General features: G+C 37.0%; 1 protein-coding gene and 1 long non-coding RNA gene across 2 annotated transcripts; one reads left to right on the forward strand and one right to left on the reverse strand.

Moving 5' to 3' along the window:
• Positions 1-131: 131 nt before the first annotated feature.
• Positions 132-1018, reverse strand: LOC118344263. Its single transcript, XR_004797990.1, has 3 exons — positions 582-1018; positions 451-491; positions 132-344 (listed from the first exon to the last, which is right to left on the reverse strand). It is a non-coding gene; the product is annotated as an uncharacterized LOC118344263 (long non-coding RNA).
• A 9675-nt stretch (positions 1019-10693) lies between these two features.
• LOC109019008 lies at positions 10694-14999 on the forward strand. Its single transcript, XM_035690689.1, has 10 exons — positions 10694-10735; positions 11013-11198; positions 11567-11601; positions 11786-12005; positions 12386-12577; positions 12631-12749; positions 12793-13483; positions 13570-13803; positions 14016-14378; positions 14463-14999. Exons 1-10 carry the CDS (start codon positions 10694-10696, stop codon positions 14997-14999), a joined length of 2619 nt encoding a protein of 872 aa, XP_035546582.1.
• Positions 15000-19216: the final 4217 nt, after the last annotated feature.

The following is a 19216-nucleotide window of genomic DNA, read 5'->3' on the forward strand; positions in this document are numbered from 1 at the left end:
AATTATAACTCTGCCATGAATTAATACTAAGGATAAAAAAAAAATGAAATTAAAAACTGTTGGTAGTTTTATAATTGGAAAGACAAAATTTGAAAAAAGAAAACACTTGGTTTGAGGTGCTTTACGGAAAAAATCAATGTCCAAAGGCTTGATGGCATTTTCGTAAATACTAGGGATATTATGACTAGAGTCAAAAAGGCATAAACGTTGTTTATGAAGGAACAAGGAAAACAAAACAAAAATAAAGAAAGGAGACCGAAAGGGGAACGAAGCTCACGTCGAGATGCAGAGTTTACCTAGAGGCAGATGCGGTGGTCGTGGGTGGAGCAGGTTGGCTGGACGCACTGAGAGAGAGAGTGCATGGAGGCAGAAAGAGAGCAAAATTGATGAGAGAAAGAGAGTGAACACTACAAACCGAGAGAAATCGAGAGAGAGAGAACGGAAGTTCACCATGAATGGAGGAGTTGCGTGCGGTGTGGAGATGCAGGTGGCTGTCCCGGCAGCGGAGCACTGAGAGAAAAAAGTGACGAGTGAGAGGGAGAGATATGAGAGCACCGAGAAGGAGACAGAGGGCTCCTTACCGAGAGAGTTACGGGCGGCGACGGCCTGGGTGGCTATCGACGGTGGCGTGGCTAGGCGTGGCTGAGATGTTGGACCATGGCTTCCCTTTGCGCCGCGAAGGAGACGTCCGAAAGGGTTGGTCAAAGCTCAAAAGTTGTCGTGCTTGGAGGAGCAACCATTTGCTCTGTTTTTGGGACCCAAAACAGAGGAGTTTTGGTCCACTAAGCAGGTGGTTGTTCTCGACACTTGGTGGTGGTGCAATGGTAGAGAGAAATAGACAGCAGAAACAGAGTGGCTCCAGTAAGTACTCTTTAAATGTTGCAGAACCGCGTTGGTGACGGGTACGTGTGCTGCCGGCTTGGGGTATGTTTACGTGACCAAGGCGGAGGAGTTTTCTACAGTGGGCTATCTTTCGGTGTTGGTGGTTTGCGGTGGAGGGAGTCTGGCTGAAAAGGGCAGCAACTGTGCTTCAGCAGTCTCTCCGTGCATGAGATGATAAGGGCATAAATATATATAAAAGGGCGGTATGAAAACCCTAGAGAAAAGAGGGAGACGGGCTTGGGCTTTATGGTCCATAAAAAAAATGTAGTGAATAAAACAAAAAAAAAATGGGCTCTTCCTTAAATTTTCTCGGCTCATAAAATAGTACTTGAAAAAATTTTAATTAGATTTTTCACATATTTAAGCCAAAATATGTAAAAAAAACAAAAGGCTTGGCTCTAGGCCCGGGTGTTACACTTTAGGCCTCTAATTCCCTAAGGATGTGATGAGTTAAGAATAGGTACTATAAGCCTCAGACCAATTTGAGAGTTATAAGAATATATGTATTTCTTATAGAACCTTAGAAGTTAAGCCCAATGTATAGAAGGCTTAAAGCCTTTGAGCCTAACTTGGTGAGAGTGAATGCCTTTGGTCCAACCTTAGAAAGACTTGGCTTTTGGACCCTACTTGGTAGGCCTTTGAGGCCTTAGATGAGCCCACAAATCTGGACATAAGGTCCATATAATAACTCACTCCAAAGCCCACATCCTAATGGCCCAACAAGCCCAACCCAGAAGGCCCAAAAGCCTTGTCTTTCAATTTTTATCCTTCTAATGGAAGCATACATACACCATACCATTGGTTTTCCTCGAGCCCAAGAAGTGTCACACGCCCCTAAGGTTCCCACTTGACCATAACTAGGCTTCTAACTTGAGTTAAGGGTATTAATCAACTTACACATGATTGATAACCTCTAAACCATGTTTTTAGTTTAATTTTTTTTTTAATTTATTTTCCCATTTTTATAATCGGAAATTTTAGTTTTTATTATTGTTTTGCTTTATTCTTAGACTAATTTAAGTAGAATCTTGATCCAACACATGTCAATAGAAGCAAAGCCATGTCAATGCCCAAATCACCACCAATCGGCACCTAGGTGCACCTTCATGTGCATTACACCAAATCAGCCCCTAGCCCATGCCTTTTACACCATTTTCTCAAGAAATATTTCATCATTTACAGCCCCACCTTAACCCTCCTAGTTAAGTTCTAGCATTGGACGAATTGGTTCCAAGAAGTCAAGCCAAGAAACGCAACCAATTCCATTACATGCCTAGTTGAAACCAAACTGAGTGGCCTTTGGTTTTCATTGAATTTTCTGCTCTTGGTTGAGCCACTCCCCACGCCACCACCCATGTCCCTTAACCATCTGAAAAAGACACTCAATGGTGTAATAATGCCCCCAATTCAGGCCAAGGAGAAGAGACAAGAAGGGAATGAAAATTTGGACAGTTTTTATTCAAACACATTGACATCCTTTGTATTTTTCTCTTTTGATTTTTTTTGGTTTTATTTTCTGCACCAATGCAGCCCCCTGCACCTATAGACTCATTCTTATACCTGACTTTGAAGAAATCATGAAAATATAGGGCACTATTCAGCTGACCAAGCATGACACAAAGCTGAAAACTTCACTCATCACTCCACCTCCCACATCCACCAATCCAAAGCCTCATCTTCATACAAGGTCAACGTCCCCCTCCCCTCTTGAAGCCTATAAATACCTCACTCATTTCCTCATTTCTCCACACCTCTCCTCCAAGCCTTCTCTTGAGTCTTGAGAGCACTTATGTCCCTTAGTGAGCAATAGAGTGAAACCTAGTGAAGTTCTTGAGTGTTCTTAAGTGAAGTTGTTTTGGGAGCTTTAATGAAGTGTTATAATGACATGTTAGGCTTTAATTTATGGCATGAGAATGAGGTTTTGATTGATTTTAGTAAACGTTTAGCATGCTAATGTCAAACCGGGTCAAATTTGATGTTTTGATGGAAAAAAAATATATTTTGGGTTGAATTTTTAGACATGGGATGTCTTAGAATAATTTTATATGATTCATAAATGTTTTAGAATGAATTTTGAAGGTTTCATTTCAAATTCGGAAGCATGCCATAATATACTTTAATTCTATCTTGTGTTGATCATCTAGCATGCATCAGTTTTGATTAGTTTTATGCTTAACTTATAGAAGTTTTGATTAATTTACCTAGACTTGAATAATGTGCATTTATAAAATCCTTGTGATTGGGATAAGAATAAAAATACATGATTTAACTAAGTTTTGAAACGTCTTTGGATAAGGAAAGCTAGAAACATCATGCATGCTTAATGGATGGATTAGTGAAGATTAAGATCTTAAAGCCATGTTTAAGTGTTGGGATGAACTTATATGATCTGAGCCTAACTTCTTACTTTGTCCCTAAGGTTATAATTACTATTGGCACTTGATAAATTTGAGTACACATGCATCCATAGAGGTTGAATAGTTGAAATCACATATAGGCCTTAATAAAATGCATGCCATGGGTTGAGTGTAATTGGCATAGTTGCACTTCAAATCTTACAATTCTAAGGGCATAGATGATTTTAGAATATAGGAAATATGGGGTTTGTAAAGTTCGGTGAATTTTGGGGCCCAAATGTAAATAGTAAAAATTTAAGGCCTTGGTGGAAATTTTGCAAAGTATAGAGGCAGTTTTGTAAATACTAAATACTTGAATCCTTTGATTATGAATATATTCCTTAGATGTTCAAATTATAACTTAGTATAACTTTAATTATAGACACTTGTATTCTCAAAACTCAGGAAGTTTGTAAGTTAGCTTCTAACTTACTTTTAGATAATTTATTTATGATTCTTGTATAAACACCAAATTCATATTATAAATATCATTTTGAGCATGAAACAACATATGATACATCATTGAGCATTTGATTACTTGTTTACATGACATGTGAAATTCTCACCATTTTAGCATATTGCATCTATAAATGTCATTTTCACATGAAAGCTCGTTACATATCCTCATGAAATGAAATATATTTTTCAAGCATAGCATGAAAATGAATTTATCACGATTCCAAAGGCTAGGATGAAGAATTATACTAGTGGAACTCCTATATCCATTCTGGAGTGAGTAAAAATGGAGTGGTAACTCCTAAATTGACAAAGAACTGTCAGTGGGTTTCAATGGATTCCTTTTAAAAAATGCCAGAGCTAAATCGTATATGGCACCTAATGTTGGTGGGTGCACATGTTATGATGATGATATGTTATGATGATATGTTATGATATCAATGCATTGAGAACTATATCTGCAGACAAAGAAGTAGTGTCAACGTGACTTGTGCTATGGTTACCGGCAGGTTCTCACGGTACATATGGGGAATCGTGTTGCTACCGTACGTTATGTTAATGATGGCTTTAATAAAGATGAAATATTATGTTTTTGAAAGCAATGAGGTATGAAATGTTCTCTTTCAAAATATCATGTTTTTGAAATGAAAAAATGAAAAATGTTGAGGTATCTGGATGGGAGACAAAATATGGATTTTTTTCCTGCATATCATTGCATGCATCTCATGTTTATCATTAATCATGTATATCTTATCTCTGTGCAAGTTGGTTGTTTAATTTACTGAAATTTTAAGGAATCTCACTGTGGTAGTCCCATTACCATTCCCACTGGAATGGTAGAAGCTGTGTCAGGATCGGCATACGACGAACATGATGAACCACTAGCTTCAGATGGTTGAGGAGGAGCCCGTTCTGGAGAGGAGGCTAGATTTGATTTGAACTTTTGTAGCAACACTCTATATACTATAGAGCATATGCGAGAGTTCGTCTGGCCATGTAGATTCAATTTTATGGAGATTCTAAACTCAAGTGGACCTCTTATGTGAGGAAGTACCTATTTATGATTTATAAATCATTGGGATGTTTAGTTCATGCTGGCATCAATTATTTTTGTCACCATTATTTCCACTGCGATTATTGCATACTGGTAGTTGCATATTAGGATGCATTGCATATTAACAGTATTGAACGAGGGTATGTAACCTTATGTTGCATGTCCTAATCCTCAGCCTTACCCTCATCTTGCTCGTCACGTTCTGGCACCATCCTCTTCCCTTCTCTTTGTGCTAAACTCGTGCTGGCGTGATCCAGCATTTCAGATATTTGATCCCTGGCTCGCCAAACACTCTCCTCGTCTCAGTGACATTCCTCCTAGTGACCTGTTTATAGCCACGTCCTTCTCAGCATATTCTCTATCTTACCACTACTTCGTGCATTACATCTCATAATTAGTGTTCGAATAAATATGGGAACTGCTCCTGCATGAGCCACTTGCTTTTCCATGTAAACTGCTCATTTCCCCGCATTCCCCCACTGCACCTTTACCAAGGGTACAACCTTAGACCTCAATCTCCGCTCTTTCCTATCTACGATACGTATCGGCCTTTCTTCATACGTAGGATTTTGTGATGCCCCCAAACTCTGCATGAGATTTGATGGAGCTTGAAGCATCAGGACTTGCAATACAAGGTTGCATACCCTCATTCATGAAAATTAAGGATGCAATGCACCTAGTATGCATATAACAATATGCACTATTCATAGCGAAGATTTTTTTTTTTAAACAATAGTCATTGTACTAGAATGCCAAATTCCAAAATATAATATATTCCCATAAATATTAACATATCCAAAAGTTATCCAATAAGTCTGAAATCAAAACATGTACTGGAGACAACACCTCATAAGTACAGTCATAAAACATAAATTGCTAAACCAAGCACCTAGTAGCTCACACAACTTGACAATGATCTCCAAAATATAATTCAAGAGCTGGAAGATCAACTCCATAAATGTGACGCTCCCAAATTCTGCTTGAGATTTGACGGAACTTGAAGTGTCGGGACATGCAATGCACCTAGCATGCATCTAGCAATATGCAATATTCACAACATATAATTTTTTCTTTCAGCAATACTATGTACCAGAAATAATATATCCCAAAAAATAAACATGCTTCACAAAATTCACATGATAACTAGTATCCAAAATGTTACAGTACTAGTCCAACAGGTTTGCAACATAAATAGTATTGGAGATAACGCTCCATAACAACAGTCTGGAAATAAAAACTATTGTACTAATTTGCTGAGCCATTCACGTAGCTTAACTATAAGATCCAAATTGACGTCCAGAAAATGGGGGGTTAGGCTCCAACTCTTTATCTGCTCCGCATTCAATTTGGCCTCATCCAATCTTCCATGCGTGGGTTCTCCAGATCTTGACACATCCTCTACCATTCTGGAGGGAATGGTAGTTGGGACTACTAAGTGAGATTTGATTATAAATCTCAGCAAGTTAACAAATAACTTAACATACAGGTTAAAGATGCATGCATGACAGTAAAAGCATGAGTGCATACATGATCATAATAAGTTTGACGTGACTTGACATTTAATAAGACGTGAATTGACACGACTTGAGCTGACATGAGAAGAATTAAACTAACGTGAACTAAACATGACATAAAGCTAGACGTGAAACTGAACATGAATTGAACTTGAACTAAACGTGAACTAAATTGAAACTGAACATGAACTAAACTAAAATAAACGTGGACTAAACTGAACAGGAAATGCTAGCTCGTGTAACTAAAATTATGCATTCTGATTAAGAAAATGAGACTACTCAGGTAGCTCCTACACCTTCACCATGAGTATACTTTTCGTATTTACGGCATATTATATTCCTCCATCGTAGTATCGGGTATCGCATATGCTTGGACACCGCAGTACTAGGTAGATCATATATTCCTTGACCGTAGTATAATTAACTGATAATATGAATTCAAACTGAACGTGAATTAATAATGCATGAAACTGAACTTGAAATTGACTTGACTCAAATGAAAATATTGTTTTCGAGACACAATCTGTACTCGAGACATGACGTGACATAAAACAAAATGACAGATGACCTGATGTAAGGTAATATGACTTGTACATGAGATGAATGATATGACATAACATGAAACATGCAAATATTTCATGACATGGCATAACATGTAACGGATAAATGTTTCAACATGACATAACATGTAATAGAAAAATATTTTGTGACATGGCATAATATGTAACAGACAAACATCTCGTGACATAACATAACATGTAACAGACAAACAACTCATGATATGACATAACATATAATAGATAAACATTTCGTGACATGACATAATATGTAACAGATAAATATTTCATGATATGACATAACGTGTAACAAATAATATTATATAACATGACATAACGTGTAACAGATAACATTACGTGAGATGGCATAACTTGTAGCAAATAACTTTACATGACAAGTATATTGTATAACAGATAAATATTACGTGACAAAATATATTATGTGACCGATACATAGGTCGTGATAGAATATAACATGCGTAATTGATATTCATGATGTAGCAATATAGGATAACATAAGTACATAAATAGTAGTTACCTTACCAACATACATACACAATAATCTGACAAGAAGTTATAAGCTAACTTATAGAGATTGTCGCATTTTACGAGGTAGAGCACGAAACACAGGAAACTGTAAGTAGGAGTTCTAAATATTAGAAACTTAATCACTAACAATTAGAAATATGAATAAATGCTAACTTAGAGTAAAATTATAATTTTACCCTCTACATGTGGGAAAATGATCATTTTATCCCTAACTTGAGGATTTCACATCCTAACTCCAAAAATACCAAAATTTACATTCATCAAGTAAATTTTGTCCAAAACTCAAATATCAACTTATAAAAATTTAAAATCAAACACAACTATGCAAAACATGATAGGGCCGAAACTTCCAAAGGCTATTTCTCATAAAATTTTTCAATTTTATCCAATTTCAAACATTTGCTCAAACCGAAATATAGCAACAAAAATCCTCCTATATTAAGCTTAAAAACATGCTTAAAACACCCAACAAAATATACTTCTCATAAACACAAAACGTTTTAGTAAAAAGATCCAAACTTTTTAACTAAAATACAAACTCTTGAATTTCACGATTTGACCTTTTTTAAAACATCTTCAAGAACTCCAAAAATCCAAAACTTCCATGTAACATTTTCATAACACATTCCTAAGAACTAACATGCTTTGAATTAATACATAAAAGTCACCAAAAATCACAAAACCTCACTTGAAGTACTCAGCTCCAACACTTAGTCAAGAACATAATTTGTTCTCAACTTTGTTTTAATCAAACACTTGATCCAAGGCATTCTATTGTGATATCTTCAAACCAAAACATTATATGGTTTAAAGATGTGTCCTAAATTAGATCCAAGCATTAAAGTTAAAATCACATGACTAAAAAGAATAATTCAAAACATGGATCTCACTTAAAAAATCAAACTTTTGACCAGACCGTATAATCTCTTGCATAAAAAATTACATCTTTGAAACCAACGCCTAAAATCTTCAAACTAACAACCTAACATATAGATAAAAGGCCTAGGATCATCAAATAAAAATATCAATGCCATTGGAGTAAGATTAAACCACAAAATACTCAAACTTTTTTAAAACATAAACTGTTTTTCCTCTTCCAATTTCTACATTTCTAGATCTGAGAAATTATTTCATCAAAATATTTAATCATGCAACTAATCTCCAACAACCATTCATATATACATGTTAAAAACACTCCATAGAAATTTTGGACCAAGCTTTGTCCATTAGTTTGGTCAAAAACTTCAAAACACGACACACTATCTAGATTATCGCAGAGATTGACCTTTCTACGGTTAAAACAACTTTTGACTGACCAACGACCATGAAATAAAATAACCAAGATACCAACAAAAACTAGATGCAAAAAAGAACAACTTTCATGAAGGAATCATTGTGGGAAGATACATACAAAGGTTCCAAATATGGCACGCAAAAAGCCTTTGGAATCTGTCCAAGAGAGCTTATAAGGGTTTCTTTCAAAAAATGGTGGTGAAAAGTGGGAAATGAGGGAAGTGGTGACCTGCACACCTCAATTACTTCTGAAAAGGGAGGTATGACCTTGTATTACAACTTGAGGTATGGTGATTAGGTCATAAAAAGGTGCAAATAGTGAGTAGTTTTCAACCAAGGAAAGTTCCAATAAAAGGGTGGTGGTGAGGTGGCCTTTGGCCTTCATATCATGCATGATTTTGGGGCTGTTAGGAGCAGTGGGTGGCCTGCATGGGTGGGTGGAAACTTCCTCAAGAAGCTTTGTCAAGGTGGCCAAAATTCGTGGGCCTTAATGGGCATTAAACTAGTGGGTTTCATTTGTGGTTTAAAGAGGGTTTAGTTAGGGTTTGAGATTCTATCATGCCCAAATCCAAATTTTCTTGACCCAATCAAATTTTCAACATTTAAAGGGTTGGATAATGATGTCATAAAATGAATTTGAGGAATTAATTTCATGTGAAAGTGATTTAATCAAATGATTAAGCACAATACTAGAAATCAGATCAAATGGTCTTTTTTTAAATGAAAAAGAGAAAAGTGTGTGACGCCCTCAGATTCCGCTTAGGATTGAACAGACATCCAAAGCGTTGGGACATGCAACACAAGGTTACCTGCCCCTGTTCATGACATATAAGATGCAATATTCCTAACATGCATATAGTATTATGCAATATTCACAACGGATAATTTTTGTTTTTTTGAGTAATACTATGTACCAAACTTATAATATTCCAAATAGTTAAAACATAAACCATGCATACTTAAAACATTCACGAGTACAACACGGATCTCAGAAGACTGTAATATCAAAACAACAGAGACCTGACTCCATAATTATATTGCCAAAATACACTATTGGGCTAGTTCGTTGAGTAACTTGCATAACTCGACCCGAAATACTATCCAAAGACCTAAGAGGCTGCAAGCTCCGCGTTGAGTCTAGTCAACCTCCTCCAGTCTGCCAATGTCTGCTCCATGCTTTGATCTTGACACATCACTTACCATTCAGGGGGAATGATAGTTGAGACTACCACGGTGAGATTTGGTTACAAATCTCAGCAAATTAACAGGAAACTTCCATACAGATTATTGATGCATTCATGGCAGTAAAAACATGAATGCATAATCAAAGTCATAAGTAAGCATAACATAACTTGATATATAGCATGACATAAATGACATAACTTTAACTGAAACATAAACTTAGTTTGACGTGACTTGGCATGTACGTGAACTTAAAACATAACATGGACTAGCAACATAACATGAATGTGAACTTGAAACATAACATAGACTTGAAACGTAGCATGAACGTGAACATACACAATTTGAACATGAACCTGAGCACAACATAACATAGATGTGAACTTGAAACATAATATGAATGTGAACGTGAACATGACATAACATGAACGTGAACTTGAACTTGAACATAACATGAACATGACATATACATGAACTTGAAACATATTCTTGTCTCATGGGGTCACCATGATTGAGTAATTTTATCTCATGGGGTTACCATGATTGCGTATTCTTATCTCATGGGGTTATCATGATTGACATGAATTTGAAACTTGACATAAACGTAAACTTGAACATAACATAACGTGAGACATGATTTGAATGTGAAATACATGAGCTTGGAATCTTATTCAATAAACTTAATTAATAAAAGTGATCATACGGGTGCTACACGGGTCCCCTTGAGCTGTACGTTCCTGCCGATTACCACATCACAACACAAGTATCTATACCAGCTATGAGTGCGTTAATACGTACTCCACAGTTGCTATGGCCCCACGTATTCTATGTGTCACAATTGATGTGTCTCATGTAATATATGATTCACAGTTGTTGTGGCCTCATACTTCATACTCTACAGTTGTTGTGGTCTCATGAATTATTTGTGCCACACTAGTTGTGGACATACGTAACATAAAATGTGGCTCCATCAGCGTTAGTGCCTGGCGCGCTCCGGTGACCATCTAGTTAGGCCCCATTCACAACCTGTTGACTGTACTTCGTCAACCCAGGGAATTTCATGAAGAGAAAAATATTTCCTTTTCGTGAACGTTGCATGCTTTACTAGGGTTTACTCTGTGCGGCCCAGGTTTTTGTGGGCAGTGATGAGCAGCCCTCTGGTATCGGCGGGTTGGACAAGAATCAGGCAGGGCCCCCTCTGGTAGGGTTGGAGCATTCAACCGGTAATGAGAATAGTGAGCGGCGAACGTTTGTGGAGTCGTTGCAGCAGCCTATCCCTCCTCCAAAGTTTAAGCTTTCAGTCTGGTGTCCTGAGGTAATCAACGGATAACTTTGATTTATTTTCTCGGATATTGAGATGGAAAAGGCAGCCGAAGATTTAAAATTTGCTTTAGTTCTTAAGTTTTTGTCCTCCAGACCATCCATTGATGTTTTATGGAAACATATTATCAAAACTAGGGGGTTTAGTGAGGTGCCGATGATCAGTTTTATGGTTGACTTTCACGTCCTTTTACACCTTGCGAATGAGAAAGATTACTCCCATGCATGGTCACGTGAAGGCAAGGTGGTGGTAGGCGTTCCGTTTCGTTTGTTCAATTGGTCGGTGGGTTTTGATTTGAAAATAGAACCATCCATTGCTCCTCAATGGATTTTTTTGCCCGGTCTCCCTTTGCATATATATAGGTCGGATTGCCTCCTGAGTTTTGCTACACGTTTTGGTAAGTTTTTGGGAATGGATAATGCAACCGTATATAAAACACGAGCTATAGGGGCACAGTTGTGTGTTGCATTCGATCTCAGAGATGAACAGATAAAAGGCTTCCATGTGATGTTTGGAACACATCAGATATGGCAGTCGATGGTCTATGAGAAGCTAGGTTTTTATTGCAATAAATGTTTTAGGCAAGGTCAAATTGAGGTGGCTTGCAGAATGGTTCAGCGTGTAAACCGTGGTCATGACGGGAAAAAGCATAGAAAAGTGGATGGGAACAAGGAAGATGCTAAAACTTGGAAGGAAGTGGGTCGTAAGAGCCCTGCTGTTGTGATAAATCATGAAGAAGGCATTGCGAAATTAAATATTGAGACAAACCCAGAGTCTATGAACAAAGCCGAGTCCAGTAAGGTAGGGGAAAAACCAGAGGAGGGTGAAAAAGAAACTATGAATGTCAATCAACCGTATCCGATGACTAGTAGAGAAGGGGAGTGTGTTAATGGGCAGGGGGCTCATCTTCTCCTGTCCTAGGTTTCCCTGATGAGAACAACCCATCATCTGAATCAATGAAGCAAAGATCCGACATGTTAGATGCCTAACATGAGTCTGTTATTCAAATTCTTGTGGAGGAAAATGTGGTTGGTCATTTACTCGAGGAGGTTCACGCTGTTACACAAATGGATACTGGACAAAATTTGAATGATATTGGTGCCCAAGATAGTGACGATGATTGTGAGGAAGTTTGGTGCAATAGTATTCCGTAGGTGCAGGTTGATATTGAAAAGGTGTAGGAGGATTTGGAGAACTCTCGTAAGCAGGTTTACCAAGGGGAGAGGGCGCATGTTTATAATTCTGATAATGAAGAGGGTGTTATACATGCTGTGATGGGAAAAGAAAAAATTTATGATTCAGATGTGGACCATATTATGGCAAATGGGAAATCAAATCCGAAGGAGGATAAGACTCTGAGAAAATCACAACGGGTTCACACCCGTTCCCAAAAGTTGAACTTATGATTGATACAATTTTTTTCTAGAATATTAGAGGGCTGCGCAATTCTAGAGGGAGATTGAAGAAGCTGCTTATTAAATTTATGGTCTCTTTATTTGCTATATCGGAACCTTTTGTTGATGATAATCGTATGGCTTCTCTTGGGTGCTTTTTGGATTTTAATCATTATGCCTCAAATGCTAATCAGAAATGCTAATCAGGCTGCTAAGTTGTACGTGTTCTGGAATAATCCAAACATTTTTGAAGTTGTGCTTTGTACGTCCCAAACCGTGTCTGGTTGGTTTAAATGGAATGCTCACCGTGTTATTGTTACTTTTGTCTATGCTAAGTGCTCATATGTTGATAGAAGAGAACTTTGGCATGACTTAGAAGAGAGGACCGATATGGATCAGCCATGGTTAGTTTTGGGTGATTTTAATGTTATTCGCAGGGATTCGGAAAGAGTTGGTGGGAATCCTCGGCCTCTTATTTCGATGTTAGAGTTTAGCGATTGTATAGATCGTTGTGGTCTTTTGGAGATATCTAGTTGTGGTCAGAACATGTCTTGGTGTAATGGGCATGGGGGAGTGTCCAGAAGTTGGGCAAAACTAGATAGAGTGCTCATGAATAATGTTTTTGCCAACCTTTTTCCTTCTGTTCACTTCAATTATTTGAGCCGTAAATCTTCTGATCATTGTCCGATGGTAGTGTTCTCAGATCGTCCTGCTACTTCCTATGGTCCTTCTCTGTTTCCTTTTCTGAATATGTGGTGTTTACATGATGGGTTTTTAATGTCTGTGAAGGAAGCTTGGAATGAATGGGATGCGGCGTCTGGGCTTCTTAAGCTTTCTATTCATCTGAAAAGAACCAAGCTAGCGCTTCGTGCTTGGAATAAAAATGTATTTGGTAGGTGGATGTAAATATTCATGCGCTAGAAGAGAGGTTAGATTTACTGGAAAACCAGCTTCAATCTGGTTTTTCTTAGGAGCTTGAGGATGATTTTGTGGCTACTAAGATCGAGATTGAAATATGGGAGAAAAGGGAAGCTTCTCATCTAGGCCAAACTGCTAAAAAGAAATGGTTGACTGAGGGAGATCAAAACTCGAAGTTTTTTCATTTAGTTATTGACCAGAGGAGCACTAAGGGGCATATTAATAAAACGGTCCTTGTCGATGGGAGAGTTTTGTATACTGCTGAAGAGGTTCATGAGGAGGCTGTGGTTTTTTTTTTCGTAATTTCCTTTCCGATATTTCTACGGTGGAACATTGCGATTTGTCAAGGATTATTGAGAAGAAAATTTCGGATGAAGAAAATCGGTGGTTATGCGCGGCACCTACTGAATTGGAAGTGAAGCAAGCTGTTTTTTCTATTCCAAAGAATAGTAGTTTGGGGCCTGATGGTTTTGGATTGGGTTTTTATATGTCTTGCTAGGATATTATCAAAGAGGATGTGGTGGAGGTTGCTAGAGATTTTTTTAGGGGTGCTCCTCTTTCCAGGTTTTATTCTTCCTCTTTTATTGTTCTTATTCCGAAAGTGCCTGAACCTTTCGGTTTTGATAAATTCCATCCTATTAGTTTGTGCTCTGTGGCATATAAAATCTTTTTGAAGATTATTGTGAATCGTCTTAATTCTATTCTTGATAGTTTGGTCTCTCATGAACAAGGTGCGTTTATTCCTAGGCGTAATATTTTTGAGAATATTACTCTTGCTCAAGATATGGTTCAGTTGCTACATAAAAAAACTATTGGTGGTAATGTTTTGATAAAACTTGATATGGCCAAGGCTTATGATAGGGTGAATTGAGATTTTTTAATGCATGTGATTCGAGCTTCTGGTTTTTCTGAAAATGTTTGCCAGATTATTGCTAATTGTGTGCAGTCTCAGTGGTTTTCTGTTATGATGAATGGTACATTCAAATATTTTTTTCAGTCTGCTAGGGGTCTTCATCAAGGGGATCCTCTTTCTCCTTATCTTTTCATCCTCATGGAAGAAGTGTTGACGAGGCTTCTCAGAAACAATTTTGCGGAAGGTCGGGTTGGCGAATTTAGTCATCCTATTGGTGCTCCTTTGGTTTCTCATTTACTTTATGTTGATGACATCCTTGTTTTTGCTAATGGGGGTAAGAGGTCTATGAAAAATCTTATGCATACTCTTGATATTTATGAGAGGTGGTCCAGTCAAGAAATTAGCATGGACAAATCTGCTCTTTTTCTATCTAAGTTGATCTCGACTTCAAGAAAGAGAAGTTTGTTGAGTCTTACGGGCTTTAAGGAATGTAAGTTTCTTGTTACCTACTTGGGTGTGCCGTTGGTTTCTGGTAGATTGACAACCCGGATTTTTGAACCGTTAATTGATCAAGTCAGGAAAAAGTTGCCGGTTCGAAGTTTAAACTGTTATCGCCGTGTGGTAGATTGATTTTAGTCAAGCATGTTTTAAACAGTATGCCAATCCACTTATTGACTGTGATGAGTGTGCCTTCCATATCATTGTCACGTATTCAAGCTTTGTTAGCTAATTTTTTTTGGAGAGAGAATGATGGTAAAAGAAAATATCATTGGAGGTCGTGGAGTAATATTTGTTTGCCTACTAGAGAAGGAGGGTTGGGCGTGAGAGACCTTAAAGAGGTTTAAAAATATCTTCATATGAAGTTTGCCTTCCGTATTTTGTATTCCAATAATCTTGGGACGAGGCCACTACCATATGGCTACCGGCTTGTAACCACGGTATTCATCCGCAATAAGTGAGGGTTTATTAATAAATTTGGGAAGGGGCCACTATCATATGGCTACCGGCTCTTTTTGAAAAAAAAAAAAAACCAGGGAATTTCACACCTCTTCAGATACTCCAGCGTGAACAAAGGAGTTTCACTAGGATATTACCCTATCTTAGTATTTAGCATCGTGATTGACATGAGTAACTTAACTGGCATATATGACATTTCGTAACGTGACGTGACATGAACGTCAGACGACAGAAATGACATACTTTGAGACATAAATGTAACAGATAACATTTCATAACATAGCATACATGTAACAGACAATATTTTATAACATGACATAACATGTAACAGACAATATTTTATAACATGGCATAATATGTGACAATAAATATTACGTGACATGACATACATGTAACAGATAATATACATAATGTGACATACTGACAACAGATAGTAACATGAGACAGAATATATTATGTAACATATAAGTATTTCGTGATAGAATAATTCGTGTAATAGATAAACATGTGATGACATGGCATATATAACAACATACGAACATAAACTATAGTTCCCTTACCCATCACACATACACAGTAAACTAATAGTAAGTTAAGAGCTAATTTACCTCGATCGTCGCGTTCTACGAGAATAAAGCGAGAAACACAAGAAACTGTAAGAGGGTATTCTAAAAGTTAAAAATTTAATTACTAAAAATTAGAAAAGTGAAAAGGGACAACTTAGAGTAAGATTATCATTATATCCTCTACATGTGAAAAAATGACAATTTTACCCCTAACTTAAGGATTTCAAATCCTAACTCCAAAAATTATCAAAATTTACATTCCTCATGTAAATTTTGTCCTAGACTCAAATATCAACTCAAAAAAATTTAAAACCATTCACAACTATGGAAAAATCACAATGGCCTAAACATTCATAGGTCATTTCTCTTGATTTTGGTTGCAATTTCTTCCATGTTCAAAACCCATGATTAAACCAAAATTTTGTAACAAGGATCTTCCTATCCTAAGTTTAAAAATACACTTAGAATATTCACTAAGAAAAGCTAATCATCAACACCAAACTTTTTATAAATAGACATAAACTTTTTAACAAAAAGTAAACCCTTAAATCACAAGTTATGACCTTAATAAAAACATTTCCAAGAATTCCAAAAAAATTAAATCTTACTTCAAACATGTTCATAACATCATCCTAAGATTAACCATGCTTTAAATCATCAAACAAAATTCACCAAAATCACAAAATGACACTTGGAGTTTTTGGTTTTACACTTAGTCCAAAAACAAAAATTTTTCTCTCAACTAACTTTGATCAATATCTTGATCCATGGCTTAAAGACATGTGATGTTCAAACCAAAACATCTCATGGTTTAAAAATGTGTTCTAGAGAAGATTCAACCATCAAACTTAAAATCACATGGCTAAAACTCAATAAAACATGGATCTAACCCAAAAAATGAAATCCTAGGCCTAACTGAAATCCTCAAAGATGAACAACTTTTATGAAGGAGTCATCGTGAGAAAATACTTACAAGGGGTCTAAAATCTCAACGCAATAAGACCCAAGAATTTGCCCAAGAGAACTCTTTTGAGTTTCTCTCTAAGAACGGGTGAAAAAGTGATAAAATGGAGTGAAATGTACCTTGCACGACTTTAAACTATTGGAAGGGGAAGTTATGGGCTTGAATGACCCTTGATTGGAGTTGGCTATGTGACATAAAGGAAGTTTGGTTAGGGTTTGAAATGCTATCAAGCCCAAATCCAATTTTTCTTGACCCAATCAATTTTCCAAGGTTAACAAAGTTGGATATGATGTTCTAACAAAAATTTGAAGGATTAATAGCATGTGAAATTATTTTAATCAAGCGATTAAACACAATACTAGAAACTGATTCATTTAGGTTTTGGAAGTCAACTTTAGGGTTGGGGAAACTGTTTAGGGTTTCGGTTTCAGCCAAGCTTTTCTCTTTTGAGTTTCTCTCTAAGAACGGGTGAAAAAGTGATAAAATGGAGTGAAATGTACCTTGCACGACTTTAAACTATTGGAAGGGGAAGTTATGGGCTTGAATGACCCTTGATTGGAGTTGGCTATGTGACATAAAGGAAGTTTGGTTAGGGTTTGAAATGCTATCAAGCCCAAATCCAATTTTTCTTGACCCAATCAATTTTCCAAGGTTAACAAAGTTGGATATGATGTTCTAACAAAAATTTGAAGGATTAATAGCATGTGAAATTATTTTAATCAAGCGATCAAACACAATACTAGAAACTGATTCATTTAGGTTTTGGAAGTCAACTTTAGGGTTTGGGAAACTGTTTAGGGTTTCGGTTTCAGCCAAGCTTTTGAGATTTCAATTAGACTCCAACCATTTAGGGTTTCACTAGGATTGAAACCCTCTTTGCTCTGGCACAATTTGGTTGATCAAATGAAACAAAGTTTTGCTTAGATGACATGATCTCACACCTTGATCTCCTTCACAAATCTATCTAGTGGTTCCTCATGGTGCCAAGTGTCTAATACTATTCACTATGTGTGGCTAAGATCTTGCCAAGTGTCCAAAATAAAACTTCTCTAACCTAATTTAGACATTCCAAACTGCAATTTTGAAAACACTATACTGGGTGCGCTTATTGAGGTTACTATTCACTCCAAAGAAATGCATAATAAACTTAGTACTGAGAAATCTTAAATATCTATATTAACTTATAGTGAAGATCGTTTACCAAAATTCAACCCCGAAGTGCCCTAAAAAATAATTTCACAATTACGAACAGACGTTTCGTCCGGAATTATGAAAATGAGCTATTATGCCATAAAATCCTATATAATCAACTGAGTCTAATGGCGCAGACCATAACACATTCTGACACTTATAACTACTCAAATAATTAGAATCTCACTTAAGGCACTATAGTGAGTGATAATATTGACTATGTTGACAGACTAAGACCTATGCGATTGGTCGATTTGTGAAAACTTATGTAGTTTTCAATATGTTCCTAAAACCAATAGAAATTCCACCTTTGAAGTTCTAGCGGGTTGTTACAAAGTATCTAAAAGTTTTTATCATGACCCCAAATGCTAGGATGGGGGAATGTCCTAGTGGAAGTCATATATCCACTTTGGAGTGCTTAAGAATAGAGCGGTAACCATTAGGTCAACAAAGAACTGTTGGGGTGCCTCGAATGGATATTTTTGGAAAGGATGTTGGAGCGAGGCAGTACCAAACGCTAGTGGATACCATGATTAAGGCAAATAACTCGACTAAGTACAGTCGTGTTATCGTGATATGAATTTGAATAAGAAGTAGTCACCACGGTGTATGGACTGTTGGTGGTGCGGTAACTAGCAGGAACACGCAGTGCATAGGGGATCCGTTATGTGTCCACATGTGTTATAGGAACAAGACAATGACTCTACATGATACGGATCATGTGATATGAATCACGTGATATGATATGAAATGATGATAAAAGAATCTGTTATGTCTTTTGAAAAAGGTCAAGTGCATAAGTCAAGTTTTTGGGTCATGTCATGTGTCAAGTACATGTTTATGCATTCATTCCACAGTTTGCCCCTTGTATGCTTATGTTAATCATTGTATGTTATGTGCTTACTTGATGAGATTTCTCGAAATCTCATTATGGTAGTTTTCACAACCATTCCCTACCTAGAATGGTAGAAGTTGTGACAGGTATAGATAACAAAGCGCAAGAGGACCAAGGTAACCCCGACCTGCGATGAGGTGCCTAAGACTAATGAGAGCTCGTCTGAGCCCTCTTTTTTGGATAAGATAGAGAATGTCGACCGAATCATTTTCGAGGCCTTGCATCTCATAGAGGAGACCAAGAGGCTGAAGAATAGGGACAATGACCGCTTCCT

This window comes from Juglans regia, chromosome 1 (assembly GCF_001411555.2).
Source record: "Juglans regia cultivar Chandler chromosome 1, Walnut 2.0, whole genome shotgun sequence".
NCBI lineage: Eukaryota > Viridiplantae > Streptophyta > Magnoliopsida > Fagales > Juglandaceae > Juglans > Juglans regia.

Bases quoted from the DNA above. Each gene is read 5' to 3' on its own strand.
- LOC109019008 (XM_035690689.1), top strand. From the start codon at position 10,694: ATGGCCCCACGTATTCTATGTGTCACAATTGATGTGTCTCAT. The intron at 10,736-11,012 runs GTAATATATGAT...TGTGCGGCCCAG, and splicing joins TCACAATTGATGTGTCTCAT to GTTTTTGTGGGCAGTGATGA. The intron at 13,484-13,569 runs GTATTTGGTAGG...GGTTTTTCTTAG, and splicing joins TTCGTGCTTGGAATAAAAAT to GAGCTTGAGGATGATTTTGT.